This window comes from Polypterus senegalus, chromosome 4 (genome assembly GCF_016835505.1).
Source record: "Polypterus senegalus isolate Bchr_013 chromosome 4, ASM1683550v1, whole genome shotgun sequence".
NCBI classification, from domain to species: domain Eukaryota; kingdom Metazoa; phylum Chordata; class Cladistia; order Polypteriformes; family Polypteridae; genus Polypterus; species Polypterus senegalus.
Window position 1 is genome coordinate 203,096,932 of NC_053157.1, and position 17,994 is coordinate 203,114,925.

The 17,994-nt window shown below is 37.2% G+C and overlaps 1 protein-coding gene across 2 annotated transcripts in view; it reads left to right on the forward strand.

Moving 5' to 3' along the window:
• Positions 1-17,994, forward strand: part of adam19a (ADAM metallopeptidase domain 19a) — a 685,152-nt gene that overhangs the window by 599,181 nt on the left and 67,977 nt on the right. For both annotated transcript variants that reach the window (XM_039751867.1, XM_039751868.1), the window contains exons 9-11: positions 226-392; positions 3,394-3,478; positions 15,422-15,564. In XM_039751867.1, the coding sequence (XP_039607801.1) occupies positions 226-392; positions 3,394-3,478; positions 15,422-15,564 (395 nt within the window). The remainder of the gene's footprint in view (positions 1-225; positions 393-3,393; positions 3,479-15,421; positions 15,565-17,994) is intronic.

Below are 17,994 nucleotides of genomic sequence, written 5' to 3' on the forward strand. Positions count from 1 at the left end.
CCATCATCACAGCAAATAGTTATCCTCTTAAAATTTCAACATTACTTTTCAGAATTCTGAATTAAGTCTTCGGTTTCAGGCTTGTTAAAGGGGTAGAAATAAATATGTACAATAGCTTCTGATTATCTAGGGAGTAGGACATAATAAAATTCATGATAAAATTTCAATACAGTGAAGAATGAAAACATTATACATTTTTCTCATCAAGTACATCGTGGGGCACAGTTTTACAGGGCTCTGAATATCCGGGTACCTCTCATTGGCCTGGAGGTGTGGACTGAAGGGGACCAGTGCACAGTGCGTGAGGAGCCCAACGCCACTCTATGGTCATTTCTGCAATGGAAGCAGAAGCTGAAAGCAAGGAAGAAACATGACAATGCACAACTGCTCACGTAAGGAAACAAACATCTTCTTTCTCCTCCAGGGTTTATAATTAACATTGCCAGGGAAAGAAGAAAACTGAGCTGTTCATTTTTTTAAGGACAAAAAAAGTTACATTATATAATTAATTTATGTACGCCAAACTTGGGGAGGGTGGCAATTTTAATGTTTGTTTTTGAACTGTTACGTATACACCAAAACTATGAAACTCAAGATTCTTTTAAAACAATTGTTCATTAACCTATAAGATAGGATGTTATGATTATGGGGAGAGCATTAGATATTGAATTAAATTTAAGAAAAGCATGATGGCTTACCCACTTGCCTTCTTTTCTACTTCCAATTCAAGTTTCTTTGATTCTCTGGTCTATTTACTCCCCCTTTTTAAGCAGAGTCTATACCCAACTTGCCCCCCGACTGCACATTCAAAAAGGGACTAGCCTTTAAACCCGACCCTGCTTAAGGAAGTCCTTAATTCATTTTAGAAGAATGCCTTATGAAGGTCCCAGCTGCCCCATTTCTCTTGACCTATCCCTCCATTGAGCTTTTTCTTCCCAAATGTTCCTCAATATATACTCAGCAAAAAAAGAAACGTCCTCTGACTTTCAACTGTTTTTACTTTCAGTAAACTTAATGTGTAAATATTTGTATGAACAGTAAAAGAGTCAACACCATAAGACATAAACTAAAAATGTTTCACAATGTGTCCCTGAATGAAGGGAGGCTCAAAATCAAAAGTACCAGTCAGTATCTGGTGTGGCCACCAGCTGCTTGAAGTACTGCAGTGCATCTCCTCCTCATGGACTGGACCAGATTTGTTAGTTCTTGCTGTGAGATGTTACCCCACTCTTCCACCAAGGCACCTGCAAGTTACTGGACATTTCTGGGGGGAATGGCCCTAGCCCTCACCCTGCGATCCAACAGGTCCCAGACGTGCTCAATGGGATTGAGATCCGGGCTCTTCCACTACGAGGATGATCAGCTGTCCTTCCTGTCTCCCTGTAGCGCTGTCTTAGGCGTCTCACAGTGCAGACATGGCAATTTATTGCCCTTGCCACATCAGCAGTCCTCATGCCTCCCTGCAGCATGCCTAATGCACGTTCACGCAGATGAGCAGGGACCCTGGGCATGTTTCTTTGGGTGTTTTTCACAGTCGGTAGACAAGTCCCTTTAGTGTCCTGCGTTTTTAGAACTGTGACCTTAAATGCCTACTTCTGTAAGCTGTTAAGGTCTTAATGACCATTCCACAGGTGCATGTTAATTAATTGATTATGGTTAATTGAACATGCATGGAAAACATTGTTTAAACCCTTTACAATGAAGATCTGTAAAGTTATTTGGATTTTTAAAACATTATTGTTGAAATACACAGTCCTGAAAAAGGGACGTTTCTTTTTTTGCTGAGTATATTAGAGTGTATGGCATGATGTAGCATTAAATTCAATTACAGGGTCACTTTCAGCAAACCCTCAAAATCACTACTAAACTCATAGGCAACACTACTTTAGCTGTGGAGTTACCAAATTAGAACTCGTCCTAGTGCACCCCTTGGCACATATTAGTCCTTAATGGATTTGTTTAAGAATGCTTTGCTGTTCTATTTGTTACATGGCAGTTTGTTAACACTGAATTTTTATTAGAAAATTCTTTGAGGTGTAAGTGTATGATAGTAAGATTGGAATGTCAGAAGCTAGCAGTCCAATACATGTAGGGAGAGAGGAAACAGTGTGCCACTCTTGTAGGCCAGTGAATGGATTAAACTTGTTTTTATTGACAGGTTTCCTCTGACATTTTTTTTAGCATTTTTATTGTATTTTTAAACTTTTGCAAGTTTAGGTTTTGTAGTATATAGACAGCTAGAAAAAGAGAAATAATGGAAAACCAGTTTGTTTAAAGTGCTTTTTCTTGCCTCTCAAAACAAAAACACGCCTAAAGGCAGGTGTCCAGTGTGGATTTTTATTATCTTTTTACTTTGCAGTATGATCCAGATGAGCCTTGTCTTGTCTCTTCCCCTTGCAGCTATTTCTGTGGTTTTATTTTGATGTACATTAAGTGACGGGTGAAAGTAAATTCTAAATCAACGTAAAGGCCTATAATGCAAAATTATTATTTTCCATTCTACGCTCTTTGTGACAACTTTCACTGTAGCTGCCTCTCGGTTTGGGATCTTACAAGCTGTCATTATTCTATATATATGTTTGAGAACATCACAACACATTATTCACAAAGGAATCAGACAACAAAAAATTAATCAGAATTGTATAAGACAGCTTTTCATTGTAAGAGTCTCGGCTGAAGAATTAAAAGGAAAGAGAATAGGTTTTGATCCCCAAAAGTTTTGAGACCTAGAATTAGAACTAAATCACCAAAAGGTAAACATAGTTTTGTAAAAGTGGTTTTATCCGAAGTATTTTGTTTGTTTCATTCCCCTACTGTTCTGCATCATTTCATAACTGTACCAATATCAGAATTCATGATGATTTCATTTCATGCTTTAAGAATATGCTGGCATGTGTCTATTAAACAGAATCCTATTGTTAGAAGAGTAATGACCAGTAACGTAAATTTTACACAATCTCAATTTAATTCAGCTTAATAAATGCTCATCTATATAAACACTGCCATCTGGTGATTGGTTTTTGAAATCCCATACTTATTCTGCAATAGGATTTCTATGCTGTTTTTATCATTTCTAAGCATATTCTACAAGAGTGGTATAGCAACTCAATTCTGCATTTTTATTTTTATTGAATCTGATCATTTAAAATAAAAAGGCAGTTACCTATATTTTACCCTAAGAAAGTAAACGTTATTTCCACATTAAAAAATGAGGCTCAAAAGGCAGAACTTCACAGCTGTATAGCTTCTTTTCTGTTTTTTCAATGTGAAAGTAATATTTACATATTCTTTTGCACATGTACACTGACACATCCCTTTAATAGCTTTATATCGGTGAACAGAAACATCAGTCTCTTCTTTGAAAACTATTCTTTCTGATTTTTTTTATTGTAGGGGTGTAACTTTTAAAGGTACTACCATAGGCATGGCACCTCTTGAGGGGATGTGCAGCCATGAGAATTCGGGTGGCATCAATGTGGTAAATATATATTTGTTTGTTTATTTATAATGTGCTCTGATTTTCAATCAAAGGGAAGAAAAGGTCGGCTTTCTTTGTATAAAAAAAAGAGATTTTTAGAAAATATAATTTGGAATTATTACTTGCTATGAGATCATGTATCATAAAAAATAAACATAATTCCTAAGTTATCTTGCATAAATGGTTCATTGTTTATTTCAGAATTCATCAGACCTTTCAAGTCTGTCTGTCTATTTTATGTATTGCCTTTCATTCAGTACCTGTCGCTCTGTCTATTGCTCGATCTTACAATTTTCTTTTCAAATCTATCAATTGTGGCATAATGCCTACTTCAAGAAGTCAATCAAGTAAGTGATTTGAGGTGCTCTACAAGTAATCTGTCATGATGATTAACCTTATCTAGAATTTAGAAATAGTTTTACAGATTTTTTTGTGCTATTTTACAACTGATACATGATATCAGGATATTACCTCTCAAAAGCATCTTGTATTTTGCAAGAGGCTAACACTCCCTGACAAAATGGTTCCCTTATTTTGTAGCCTAGTGATAGACCAAAAACTTTCCAACATACCACTTAAAAGAGGCTGTAAATAACAAAATACTTGAACAAAAGAGGAAAAATAGCACTTACAGGTAACACACATTTATTGCTGATCTCATTTCTTGAAACAAGACATAGAAAGGCTCCACACTCTCAGAATAAGAGTCTCTGGAAAGAATAAAAACACAGGCAAGTGTTCAGTCGAGGTCATGGAATTCTGAAAAGACAGCACGCAGGCATTAACCATTGTGACAAAATAACTATAAAATATGCAGAAACGCAGACCAAGTCTACGTAAATATGTGCAAACAGCAAAAAAAATGTGTCTTTATAACCAGTTAATGCCTAAGTCACAGCGATGTCCTAGTTAGATTATATTTGCTACACACTACGCATCCCTTCTAATCACCCTAAATATAGCAATGCACATTTAAAGGCTTTAAGGCCAATCATGCAGACTTCTCTTTAGGAAATGATATGGCACAATAAAAACACTAACTTAAAAGTCCAGTGTTCTTTTGGTTTTTTAATGCTCTGAACCTTTTAGTCTAATATTATTGTCACACAGCACATCTAATGGGATAAGGAGTACAGTCTTTTTATGCTTAAAGATTTACAACTTGGAAAAAAACAGAACTGAATTTTATATGGAGAATGGTAACTTTCCAAGAGGAATGTTGTCAATGTATTTACTGAGCCTGCTGAAGAAATTTAAAATGTTCCCAGTTTCTAAAGATTTTTAACTGGAAGATGTATTTCAATTCATAAATCTGTTCTCAAAATTACAAACAACAAAACAAAACAAGAAAAAACACAAACATTACAATGTTTTTAAATTGGTGAAAAAGCACCCTGATCCATTTCCAGCACAGACTGGATTCTGCTAATTAAAAGAGAATTTATTAGAACTGATGTCACAGTGTACAATATACGTTTTTACACCAGTGTTTCAAATAAAATGTCTGACATGACAGTTAGAGAGTACATTATGTAGGAACACATGCACCATCTAGTGGTCATTTAAAAGCAAAATAACGCACCCTACTCCCAGTGAACACAGACAGATGCAGGCCTTTTGAAGAACTGTGTCTATAATGGACAAGGACACAAACAAGACAAAAGCCACAGTAAGATTAAATTAATTTAATTTGCACTCCTCTGCTCATAAACTGAGGCAGCTGGCCTGTCTGGTCAATTCCCAAGATCCCACAGACTCCTCCCAGCTTCTAGCTCTGTTTTAACTTCAATAACTGCTCCTGCTGCCACCTGAGCCTCTTTCCTGTCTGTGCCAATGCCATGCTCAGGTGGTCTTTTCCTAATAACGTTCCTTTATGCAGTTCAATTGACATGAGAAAAACTGAACAATGCACATTCAATCAACTACTTGGATTACTCCGCCCTAGTGAGTCCGCAGAAGGTCACCAAGAGGTTGTCTCGAAGGTCAGCTACTGTAAGTAGTGTATGAAATGCACATTTCCTTTCCTAGATCCTGGTGCCCTAACACATTATCCATTGAACATTTGGATTTTCTTGAATTATTTGTAGCAACTTTCACAACACCACTTATAACCCTAAAGAAACTGAAAAGTATCCACAACCACCCCAAATCTTGGAATTTCTTGCACCAGTCCACTCACTTGTTTTGGTCAAACCATGTCATTAGAGGCTCATCTACAAAAACACACAGTACAGAGGCTTGAATCTCATAGAGTTGAGATCCTGAGCCAAAATATCTTTAACAAGTGAAAATGAAATGAATACGAAAGTAAAAATGTGTAGAAAACTTTACTGCTTGTCTGAACCCAGATGTGAGACCTTGGCAGGGCTGTTACTGTAGTGTGCCTAATGAAGTGCAGCCTCTGCCAACAACTCTGCTCTTCCCTGTTAATGACAGCTGCCATGCCTGGCAGCTGTGAAGTAACGTTAACCACACGATGCTCCATAATTGTTTGGAAAGTATAATCACTGGGTTATTTTAATCACATAATTTTTCCTCCACTGCTGGCACTCTTTCTTTATTTGTTATAAACTCCTACCACGCTGCCTTTGATTGTTTTTCTCTGCTAATTTGAACGCAGTATGATAAATGCTGCACGGTTCAGTGTCATGTACGATTTGATTACTGCAGGGCACTTTTCGTTGGCATTACTACTCAGATTGTTATTGGGTCCACAAAGCTCAGCTGCATCGGCTCAAAAGCTCTGCACTCATTACACTGACCACCCTCAAGTACAATACTGACTTCAAAATCCTCATAGCGAAAGCACGGAACGGCCTTGTTCTTGCATACTTGATAAATCTGCCTGAGGCTTATTCTCCCACTCAACATCAAAGATTCTGGATTAGAGGGAATCAAGCCTCCATAGCGGTCATAAGGCATTCTGCTGCTGAGAGGCAAAAGAAGTAAAAGGTCTTGCCAAGTCTAGAGGGTTGGTTTCCAACCCTGAACCATGTTTGCTTTTCATTTGCCTGGCCTTCTACTTTATTATGTTTTTTTTTTTCTGTTTCTGTTCTATGCATTCAACTTTTTTTATATTTAGAACTTTAAGATTACATGAAGGAAGTTATAGAAAACAGGATTTACAGGTTTTATTGTAAATACTAACTGTCAATAATATTAAGTCCAAAAGCAATTAATTCAGTCACCCATCCATCACTCTCTGAACTTGCCTAATTTAACTTTATGGTAGAAGGCAGGAACATGTTTACTATGAATCACATACACATCCCAATACCAATATTCATTCAAAATGGACTAGTCAAACTAATTCTCCCATTTTCATTTAATGTGGGTTAAACAAAGCATTAAAAGACATGGAAAATAATAAACATAAAAATACAATATAACCAATACAACTGGAAAGGCAACAACGTATTTCCACGATTCTCAAAAGTGTTTTAGACCAAGGACCACTTTAAGCAAAAGTCAAGAATTTGGTGGACCACAACCCAGCAATCACTTTTTAGTTTACATTGCATTACAACTGCTATATTTAGTTTACTATATGTACAGTATTTCAAGCGACAATGGTAACATTCACATCCAGCGTTTCGGGATTTGTATTTTAATGTTCCAAAACACATAAATACCCACGGTCTTGAGTATACTGTTAACAATGTTCAGACTAACCATAATGGTGCTGCTGAAGTGATATACACTCACCTAAAGGATTATTAGGAACACCATACTAATACGGTGTTTGACCGCCTTTCGCCTTCAGAACTGCCTTAATTCTACATGCCATTGATTCAACAAGGTGCTGAAAGCATTCTTTACAAATGTTGGCCCATATTGATAGGATAGCATCTTGCAGTTGATGGAGATTTGTGGGATGCACATCCAGGGCACGAAGCTCCCGTTCCACCACATCCCAAAGATGCTCTATTGGGTTGAGATCTGGTGACTGCAGGGGCCATTTTAGTACAGTGAACTCATTGTCATGTTCAAGAAATCAATTTGAAATGATTCGAGCTTTGTGACATGGTGCATTATCCTGCTGGAAGTAGCCATCAGAGGATGGGTACATGGTGGTCATGAAGGGATGGACATGGTCAGAAACAATGCTCAGGTAGCCCATGGCATTTAAACAATGCCCAATTGGCACTAAGGGGCCTAAAGTGTGCCAAGAAAACATCCCCCACACTATTACACCACCACCACCAGCCTGCATAGTGGTAACAAGGCATGATGGATCCATGTTCTCATTCTGTTTATGCCAAATTCTGACTCTACCATTTGAATGTCTCAACAGAAATCGAGACTCATCAGACCAGGCAACATTTTTCCAGTCTTCAACTGTCCAATTTTGGTGAGCTTGTGCAAATTGTAGTCTCTTTTTCCTATTTGTAGCGGAGATGAGTGGTACCCAGTGGGGTCTTCTGCTGTTGTAGCCCATCCGCCTCAAGGTTGTGCGTGTTGTGGCTTCACAAATGCTTTGCTGCATACCTCGGTTGTAACGAGTGGTAATTTCAGTCAAAGTTGCTCTTCTATCAGCTTGAATCAGTCGGCCCATTCTCCTCTGACCTCTAGCATCAACAAGGCATTTTTGCCCACAGGACTGCCGCATACTGGATGTTTTTCCCTTTTCACACCATTCTTTGTAAACCCTAGAAATGATTGTGCGTGAAAATCCCAGTAACTGAGCAGATTGTGAAATACTCAGACCGGCCTGTCTGGCACCAACAACCATGCCACTCTCAAAATTGCTTAAATCACCTTTCTTTCCCATTCTGACATTCAGTTTGGAGTTCAGGAGATTGTCTTGACCAGGACCACACCCCTAAATGCATTGAAGCAACTGCCATGTGATTGGTTGATTAGATAATTGCATTAATGACAAATTGAACAGGTGTTCCTAATAATCCTTTAGGTGAGTGTACATTACAGGCCTGATGAAATTAAGAAAATGCATTTACCAGGCTGACTTCAAGCTGGATTTAAAAAAAATAGTTTCACGCAATGTTTGGATGGAAGACACACTTTATGACATTGTGATACTGAGACACAGAATGATTATTATAAGTGAATGAACAGGAAGAAGTAGACATAACAGTTATTATAGTCCACAGGAAAGTCAGGTGGAATTCTCCTTGCCTGTTGTAAGGTTGGAAAGCAACTTAATAGTTACAAATAAGCAAATAAATACACAATACAATAACTTTCACATTCCTGACCACTCTGTTGACTATACTTTAAGAATGACTGATTCATTAAGTCAAAGCATTTAGTACACAAAAATTAGGGTCAGAGATTAGGGATAAAATCGCATTTCTGAAAAAGTCTTCAGCCTACAATTGAATGCTTGGTAGAACAGGATATCATGCCCCCCTTGACATCAGTCAACCTAACAGAATTAACTGATTGTTATTGTATTTATTTTAATTTTATTACATTATACATCTATAAAAACCATTAATTCCCCTTTAACTTTAGGCTCAGCCATATATTTTTGATAAAGTGAACGTTTCTACTTCAGCTACATGACTTGACACTTTGTTTCAGATTGCCATTACCTATTGTGAGAAGAAGTGCTTCCTATTTTTTTGCACGCGATACTCATTTCTTTAATTTTCATCACTGACCTTGTGTACTTCATTTACTGTTTAACTTAAAGAACTCAGCTGCAACAAGTGTCTTGATGATTTCTGAACTATACCGAAGACCCACTTTTTTGTTTTTAGTTACCATATATCCTTTATCTTCAAATGGTAAACAGTATGAAAGCAGACAACTTTACCTAAGAAGCTGTGAGCTGGACGCTGCTGCTCTTTATGTTCATAGTAGGATCCCTTTGTGCATATGCACCTCTGTACCTCTGGTGTAACTGTAAACCGTTCATTGACAGAACAGAATATAATTTTGTAGTCACAGTAAAAGAGACTGTATCATCAGCATAAGCTTACAGAAATACTCCAGGCCAGTTTAGACTCTGCCTAGGGTTGGGATATAAACCCTGGAATATTTAGACGTTAGCAAGAAGTGCTAACCACTATGCTACATTGCTGCCCCCTTAAAATAATTCTTGCAAAGAAAACATTTTACCTGAAGCCAAGATCATAGAAATGTGTTCAATATGCTGGCTTCTTTTACCTTTACATTTTTAGAAATAATTATCATTTTCCCACAAATTTAAGTACATTATAAATGTTTAAAACAGACTATGAGAAGATTTCAATTGATTGAAAACTGAACACTTAAATAATTATATTCCTCATGTTTGTAAAGTCGAGAATAACATTTCTCTCTTAGTAACTAATTTTACATTATATTATTTTTTTCCCCATTGTCTAGACTTCCTCCCATGTTGCTTTGCAGTAACATGCAATTCCAAAAATCTTTTTTAGGTTTTCTTTTTCATATTGTGATAACGTTTCATGCAAAATAAGAAGTTGCAATGTATCATTATGGTGACAAAAGCATATTGTATGCAAAATCAAAAAAGTCAGTTGGTCCTTAACTATGCCCCAAGTGTAAAATACCACACAATACTAATGTGATATAATGATGTACAATTAATTCTTAACTCATTTCTTGCTATGCTGTCACTTATGATATGAATAGCCTCTTGCACTTTATTCATTTTCTTACTCTTTTATGCTTCATTTTGTTGCTGTATTTCAGCATTTGTAAGAGCAATATAATGAATGCACTGCTTGCATCCAGAGACTGGATTGGTTTTGTTCTAACTACTCATCCCTACCAAAAAGTTTTCTTTACTTATTATATTCTGAACATTTAATAAGAAAGAGAGAATCGTAGAGAGAAAGATATATAATTACTGTGGAAAATGGCTATCACTGTCAGCAAAGAAATTAAATTAGTATGGACTCAAGAATTCCTATCATTGTTCCAAAACAGGTTCCCCCTTTTTACTAAAACTTGATGCATAGCAGTATGTATCTCTACAGAAACTTGTGGACAGCAAAAAAACTCCGTTTTTAACTCAGTAAATGACTTAACTCTGCCTTCTAACCCAATCGTTGTGTTCAGCCCAAATTAGAAATACACATTATAATCTCTACTCCATTATAGAATCTCCAGCGTTTTTAAACAACTATTTAAGCAAGAGGTCCTAGACATGCTAGAGTAATAACAATATGGGCAAACGTACTTAAATGTTGATGGGTGACTTGCCGGGTTATACTGCACTATCCTACTTCTCAAAACTACATGATCTGTCACAATTAAAACTGCAATCAGAAAAAAAACAAAAACGCAAAACGAAGACAAAAATCTGGAATAGAAACCAGTTCCCTAAAGCTCTATTCTATACAGGGCTCCAGATGGCAACTAAAATGGTCGCCAGTGCGACTTGATTTTTTATTTTGCGACTAGTTTTTTCATTTCAGTCGCCGGTGGCGACTCTCTCTCTCAATCTAAGAAAAGTTTTAAATTTAAAGCAGCAGAAACGGCTTTTAATTATGTGCGAACACTCTCAGCCCGCGTCTGCCTTTCCTATTACACTATCACGTGATTAAAGCCAAACTGAAGCGAGGCATCATCTGACACGCCCACTCTGCTTCAAACGTCATCTCGCTAACTGCTGCGGATAGGGATCTGAAATAGAAAAGAATCGGGCAATGACTACTCCTCGAATTCGGTCCTAACTTTCCACGTAACACACGAAATGTTCTAAGTTTCCATGTAACACGCAAAATGGCCAAACGAAAAACTTCAGACTTTTTCTCAATGCCCACTCGTCCAAATCCTGCCTTGTCTACTTCTGAACGAACCGAAGATACTTCAGTCAGTGGGTTATCTGAGGTACAGCCACAGGCGTCTGGAAATGTACAGTTATTAAAGGATGACAACTCCGTCCCGTTAGCAAAGTATTTTGCGCCCGCGGCTCCGATGCCTGGAAGACAGTTTAAAGCGGCTTGGTTAAAGGACATCGCTTGGTTACGGTATGACAAGGCAAAGATGTACTGCAGCTTTTGTGCACAAGCCGGACAAGAAATTGCTGGTAAAACAGAATTAATTTGTGGTACAAGCCATTTTAAAAAGGAAACGGAAAAAGCATGGCGAGAGTAAGAAACACAAGAATGCCAGAGACTGTGTGATCGCTAGGTCTGCTCCCCGTGACACCCCCATAGCAAAGGCAGTGCAACGTGCTTGTGAGAAAGTGACAGAAAATGAGATGAAAGAATTAAAAATAAAATTCAATGCCGCATATATGATTGTACTGGAAGAAATACCATTCACAAAGTTTAAATCTCTAATTCTGCTGATGAAGAAGAATGGCATGGATGTGTCAAAAGCATATGATAATAATACAGCATGTGCAGAGTTTGTAGGTTGCATTGCAGATGAATTAAAAAGTAATGTGCTGGAAGAAGCTTTAAAGGTAAACTACATCTCTGTTATAACTAATTGTGGAACAGATGTCTCAGGGAAAGACAATGTCATCACATACTGTAGGTATGTATCTGATGGAACACCTAAGACTCATCTAGTAGGTTTGGCTGAGATTGATTATGGTCATGCAGAAGGGATTCAAAACACCATTAAATCACTGCTTCAGAATGCCGACCCAACCAACCCAAATTGGTGGGTACATAAAATGAGTGCTTTTGGAGCAGATGGTGCAAGCGTGAACATGGGTGCAACAGGGGGAAATAGGGGCACTTTTCAGAAAAGAGATAGGTGAACATGCTCTGTCTTTCCACTGTCTACCCCATCGGCTGGAACTGGCAATGCTTAACACACAAAGGTCAGTGCCAATGATTGAAAAAGTGTATGACCTTCTACAACTAGTGTGGAAAACGTATCATTTCAGTCCCAAAAGCAAGTGGAAGCTGAAGGCTATAGAAGCAGAGTTAGGATGCACAGTACTCATCAGCAGTAAAAACTCACCGCTGGTTGGCACACATTTATCGGGCACTCTCAGTTTTTCTCCATTCAAACTATGCAACAGGTCAGAGGCAGTACACTGCTGTGCATCACCATATGGAGCACCTTGCAGTCATGTCCAAAAACATAGACATAAAGGGAAGAGCCAAACACATTGTTCAGCAAATGGAAAGCCTGTCTTTCGTTGCCTTTTGTCACATTTTACATGACCTTTTTTCAGAGGTCTCAAATCTGAGCCTTACACTTCAAAAAAAATTCTTATATACTTCCTCAGGCAGTTGCTGCAATTGTGGGCTGTGTGGTAACAATTAAAGGATTGAAGGAAAATGCTTTGAGAGAAGGGAAGCTGCAGGAATTCTTACAGCACATAGGTTCTCAGCCTGAAGGTTCAGTGCAACAGGAAGGGCCATCAACAAGCAGGAGTGAGAGGGCTGCAAGTAGCCACACAGTCATAACCTTCCAAAATGTTAAATTGAAAGGCCTCCAAAATCAGGCCACATTCAGAACTGATCTAAAGGCCGCAATTGAAAAAAACAGTTGACATTACTGTTAAAGAATTGGAGATCAGGCTTGCAAACATGATGTCAAGTGTTACACAGCATGGACATTCAAAGGGATCAGAAATCATCAAGTCATTTTCAGTGTTTTGTCATGATGCATGGCCAGAGGACATTGATAGCTATGGCAAGTGTGAGATAGACACACTTGTTAAATGGTACAGGGAGCTCTTATCAAACAATGGCTGTGATGCCACAGCTGTGCAGAAGGAATGGCTAATGTTGAAAATATCAGTGAAGGGACAGTGTATGGATAAGACTCACGGTGACCTATGGACAGTGATGCTGAGCAAGGAGCCGTTCTGTACAGATTTTTAAAATCTGCTTCACTTAGTCGAAATAGTGCTGGTGCTTGAGATATCTGCAGCTCAGTGTGAGTGAGGATTTTCAGAACAAAACAGAAGGAAATCAAAAGTGTCCAACTCCCTAAGTGTAGAAACACTGGAAGACTTGGTAAGGATCAGTACAGAGGGCCCTACACTTGAACTTTTTGACCCAGAGCCCAGTGTAAAGCGCTGGTTGTCCGTCAGCAAAAAAAAGTGCAGACCAAAGTATACTGGCTGGCCTAATGATGCTGACATTGTAATGGTTAGTGACAGTGAACTTGAAGAGTAATTAATTTCTTTATATTTGTACACTCATTGCGAAATGATTATTTCAGAAATGATTGTTTATAATGTTTGTTATTGTGTTAATTCTTGTGTTATTATATGTAAGACATTTTCAGTGTATGTATCTGTAGTGTTCCTTACACATGTTGTGTATAAGACTCTGGACTTGAAGTATTGCTCATTAGTAACATTTGCAATGTTCACATTTATGTGTCATTTATTCTTCTGTTATTATTATCTATAAGACCTTGCGGAGGACACTACTAGGTAGATCAAATAGCTCAGATAGGAGAAAGGAAAGGCAGTGTGAAGTAGACCGAAGAAACAAACAAACAATACAAGTAAATATTATTTGTTTATTTCACATTTGGCATGCGGTAGAGATTATGGCTCCCAAAAAAAGCAGTTGGCTCCTAAATATTTTGGGTTTAGGAGCCAATGGCTCCCAATTTTTTTTTCTGTCTGGAGCCCTGTATATATACAGTATATATATATAGAGTATATTCTATTTCCACATGCAGGACCTTTTATTCAAAATTTTTGAGCTCCCCCTGTGATTGTGCATTATTCCTTTAAGAACAAAAACTTCTCATCTTCCAAACACATGCAGTAAAACTGAACATTGGGGTATAAACAAGTTATATTAAGTAATGCGCAGGCTTGCTCTTGCCTTGCCTCTGGTCTTTCCAACACAGTCTGTGGACTCTCATGACCTCTTTATCAGCACAGCATTTGCTTTTTTATGTCTTCTTGATAAAATATCCATCTATTTTCTGTAACAGTTTGTTCCTCTACATTCAGACTAAAGCCATTGACAGTATGTGGCACAAGGCCAAAATAAACCAAAAAAGGAAAAAAAATTCTTCATGGAATACTCTCACACATATTTTGTCCAATTACAAAATTCATTCAATGAACTGTTCAAGTGTTTGTCTTTGCTCTAGATAAAGGCTAACAATGTACTAAACTTTAACATAACATACAAAACCTTAAGAAAGAAACTGAAATGGTTCAAGAAGGAAACCTTTAAGAAACCTTCTAGGGTCAATGAGTTTCACATTTTTCTAGTAATGAAGCAAGAATTTGGGCAGAATATTCTATAGAGTGGGCATAAAAAGGCTGACCCTGCATTTGCTAAATTAAGTAGATCACTTGATGGATTAGGTACATAAATATTTACCCACTTGAATTTTTCTTTTAGTATTTTTATTATTTTTATGTCACTGTACACACTATGTAGGAGACTGTGGTCCAGAACCAGCCTTACTAAATGCTGCTGTGGCAGGCCTCAGCTGCTTATGAAATTGAATCTAGAAACGTCAATATGAGAAGCTATAAGATTTGGCTTACTATAACTAATAACCTTTAATCATTTTTATATTCACTTCCTGAGGCCAAATCAGGCATTAGGCGGACATATTTGTACATAAATAATTACATCGCTTAAGGGAGTTAAAGTTATGTTTTGTCTGCCAAATCATAAACCAAAACAAAAATGGTGCATTAGGGAATTTTCTCACTTATTAACCACTGACAGATCTTAATTGAAAATATTGGCTTAAGGAAAATTTCATTTTCAAAGTTTTTTAATCTTCAGTATTTGGTTTACTAAAGTTAGCTCTTTTGCAAAGCCTGTCCAAAGTTACCATACTGTCATTTTTTTTAATTCATTCTATTTGAATTCCTGTTTGCTTTTATAGGGACAGAAATGTAATAATAATAAGTTGATCCATAAATAATAATATCTCAATCCCACTTAAACCAGTTGAGGAACACTTAGAACAATAAATAATGCCACCTGAAATGTAGGCTTTTCAATAAAATATTAAAACCTTTCTTTAGAAATATTTTTTGCTCTGACCTAGCCTTTCTCTTTTCAATAGGATCATTCAGAGGAACCAATTGGAGCAGCAGCCACCATGGCCCATGAAATTGGACATAATTTTGGGATGAGCCATGACAATCAGGGATGTTGTGTAGAAGCCACACCAGCACAAGGTGGATGTGTAATGGCTGCTGCTACTGGGTAAGCTAAAAATTCAACTTCAGGTGCTGATATGTCAAGCATCAAACTTGTTATCCTCTTGCATTGCCATGTATAACATATGAACACTTAGTGGACAGTTTTTGGGGGTACACTTATCTAGTACAAGGTTGAACCCCAAATCCTTCAGTGCATTGATTAAACAAGGTGCAGGAAACATTTTATAGAGACTTTGACTAGTGCTGACCTGATAATGTCATGTTCCCTGCAAATTTCTCATGCACATATTTCTGCTGCAAACTTCCAAAGTGCTCTATTAGATTGATACCTTGAGACTGTGCAGGCATTTGGAGTAAACTAAGTCACTGTCACGTTCATGGAACCATTTTGAGACAAAGCATGCTTTATGGGACGGTACATTATCCTGCTGGAAGTGACAATATAAAAAACTATATCTAGTCATAAAGGGAGCATTGTGGCAATCAAATGATGCTCAGTTGAATTTGGAGTTCAAGTGTATGCCAAGGAAACACTCCCACACATTTCACTACCACTACCAGTCTTTACTTTCTAGTGTTCAATCACCCTTTTTGGTGATTAAGTGCCAAAGTTATTAAGTGATTTAAGTCTTATTTTCATGGTGGAAATTGGTGAAGTCTTCTGCTGAATTACTAGCACAAGTTTGTCCCAAAACATTTTTTTCATTGCTATCTGCCTTTAGCCTTACAAGGATAAACTGCTCAGTGTTAATACTATTAGGGTTGCACCAGTTTGGTTCCAAATGCAATTTTCTTTAATGAAAATCAACCAAGCAGAATTTAATTGCTGGTTCTGTGCATATCCATTTATATCATGTAACCTATTCAAACATTATTTGTGAGAACTGGAGTGGTATAATTCAGTTTATTGAGTAATTATTGGACATGAATTGAGAGCTATTAGCACACTTTAATTAACAGCTGAACTTTAAAGTCCAAGATTTATTTTCAAAAGACTTGTGAAAACTTGCTAGGGATTGGTAGTGCTCCAGCAAATAAAATTAAAAGGCATATTTCCACACTGAAGAAATTGTTTAATTTGCATTACTGTCAGAGATGGAGATCTAGAATTGTAGTGTATATGTGTGCGGGTTACATAAATTTTTTCCCAAAAATTCATAAAACTGTTAGTTATCGAAAAATTACGCTGACTGCATAGTGCTGGCAGCCATCCAGTATATCAAAGAAAACTGAACATTTTCAAAAACTAGATCTTTATGATGAAAGAAAGAAAAACCTCACAAATCATACTGCAGTGTGCAGTCAAAAACAGTTTAATCCAGTGAACCACATGGAAATTTAAATCAACTGTCTCAAAGGCCTATACATATACTGTATATATATATATATATATATATATATATATATATATATATATACATACATATACATAGTGGAACCTCAGTTTGTGAGCATAATTCGTTCCGGAAATGTGCTCGCAATCCAAAGCACTCGTATATCAAAGCAAATTTCCCCATAAGAAATAATGGAAACTCAGATGATTCATTCCACAACTCAAAGCTATTCATATAAAAATGATTAATACAAAATATAATGTAAAAATTCATAAAACAAATTAACCAGCACTTTACCGTTGAAAAGAATCATGGCTGGTGTGAGTGAGTTTCTAAACTCTTGTGGGATTCCAACAAATCGGGACGACACGCAGAAGCGCGTCCCGAAGCATCTGCAGGCTCACAACGCTTTTAGCAGTTCGCCATAAAACCAAATCCGAAAAGATCGCGGACATGCCATAAGCACCTGCTATTGATGGGTGATACAAAGAACAAGGGACATTATAAATGCGCAGGGCACAGTATTACTTGGCCACTAACCTAGCCATGACCCTGCCTGACTGCTGTGTCTGTGTGTAGGATAGTGGCAGATCCCGCTACAACAGGGGTTCTCAACGTTGGTCCTGGGGACCCCCTGTCGCTGCACGTTTTTGTTCCAACCAGCTTCTGTTTTTAATTGAACTCCTGGGCTAATTAAGTGAACTGATATTTCCCAAGTTCTGTGTTTAAGGAACAATATATTAATTAGAAAACTTAAGTTTGCTTAAAAAAAAAAATATTAAAATGTACCAAGCAGTTATACAGGAATAATGTATTTTTTTTCTTTTTAACAGTATTTTCATCTTGATTTTCATTCTACTTTTCCAGGTCTTCTAATTGTTTAATTAATCCATTATTTAGTAATTAGTGGGTCTGACGCTAAAGCAGTTGCAGCCTTTGATTATTCAGTGTTGTTTGCATGGGTGTCTGCTCTGCTCGTTTTAAGTTGTCATTATTAAAATAGAATGAAGGGGGAAAAACTGCACAGAGAAAGGGCAAAGTAAAATGAAATCAACAAAAGAGAGTTGAACATTTAAATTAAGAGCAAAAGCAGAAATATTTATAAATGTCTTATAAATGTAAAAATCATGCTGCTATGC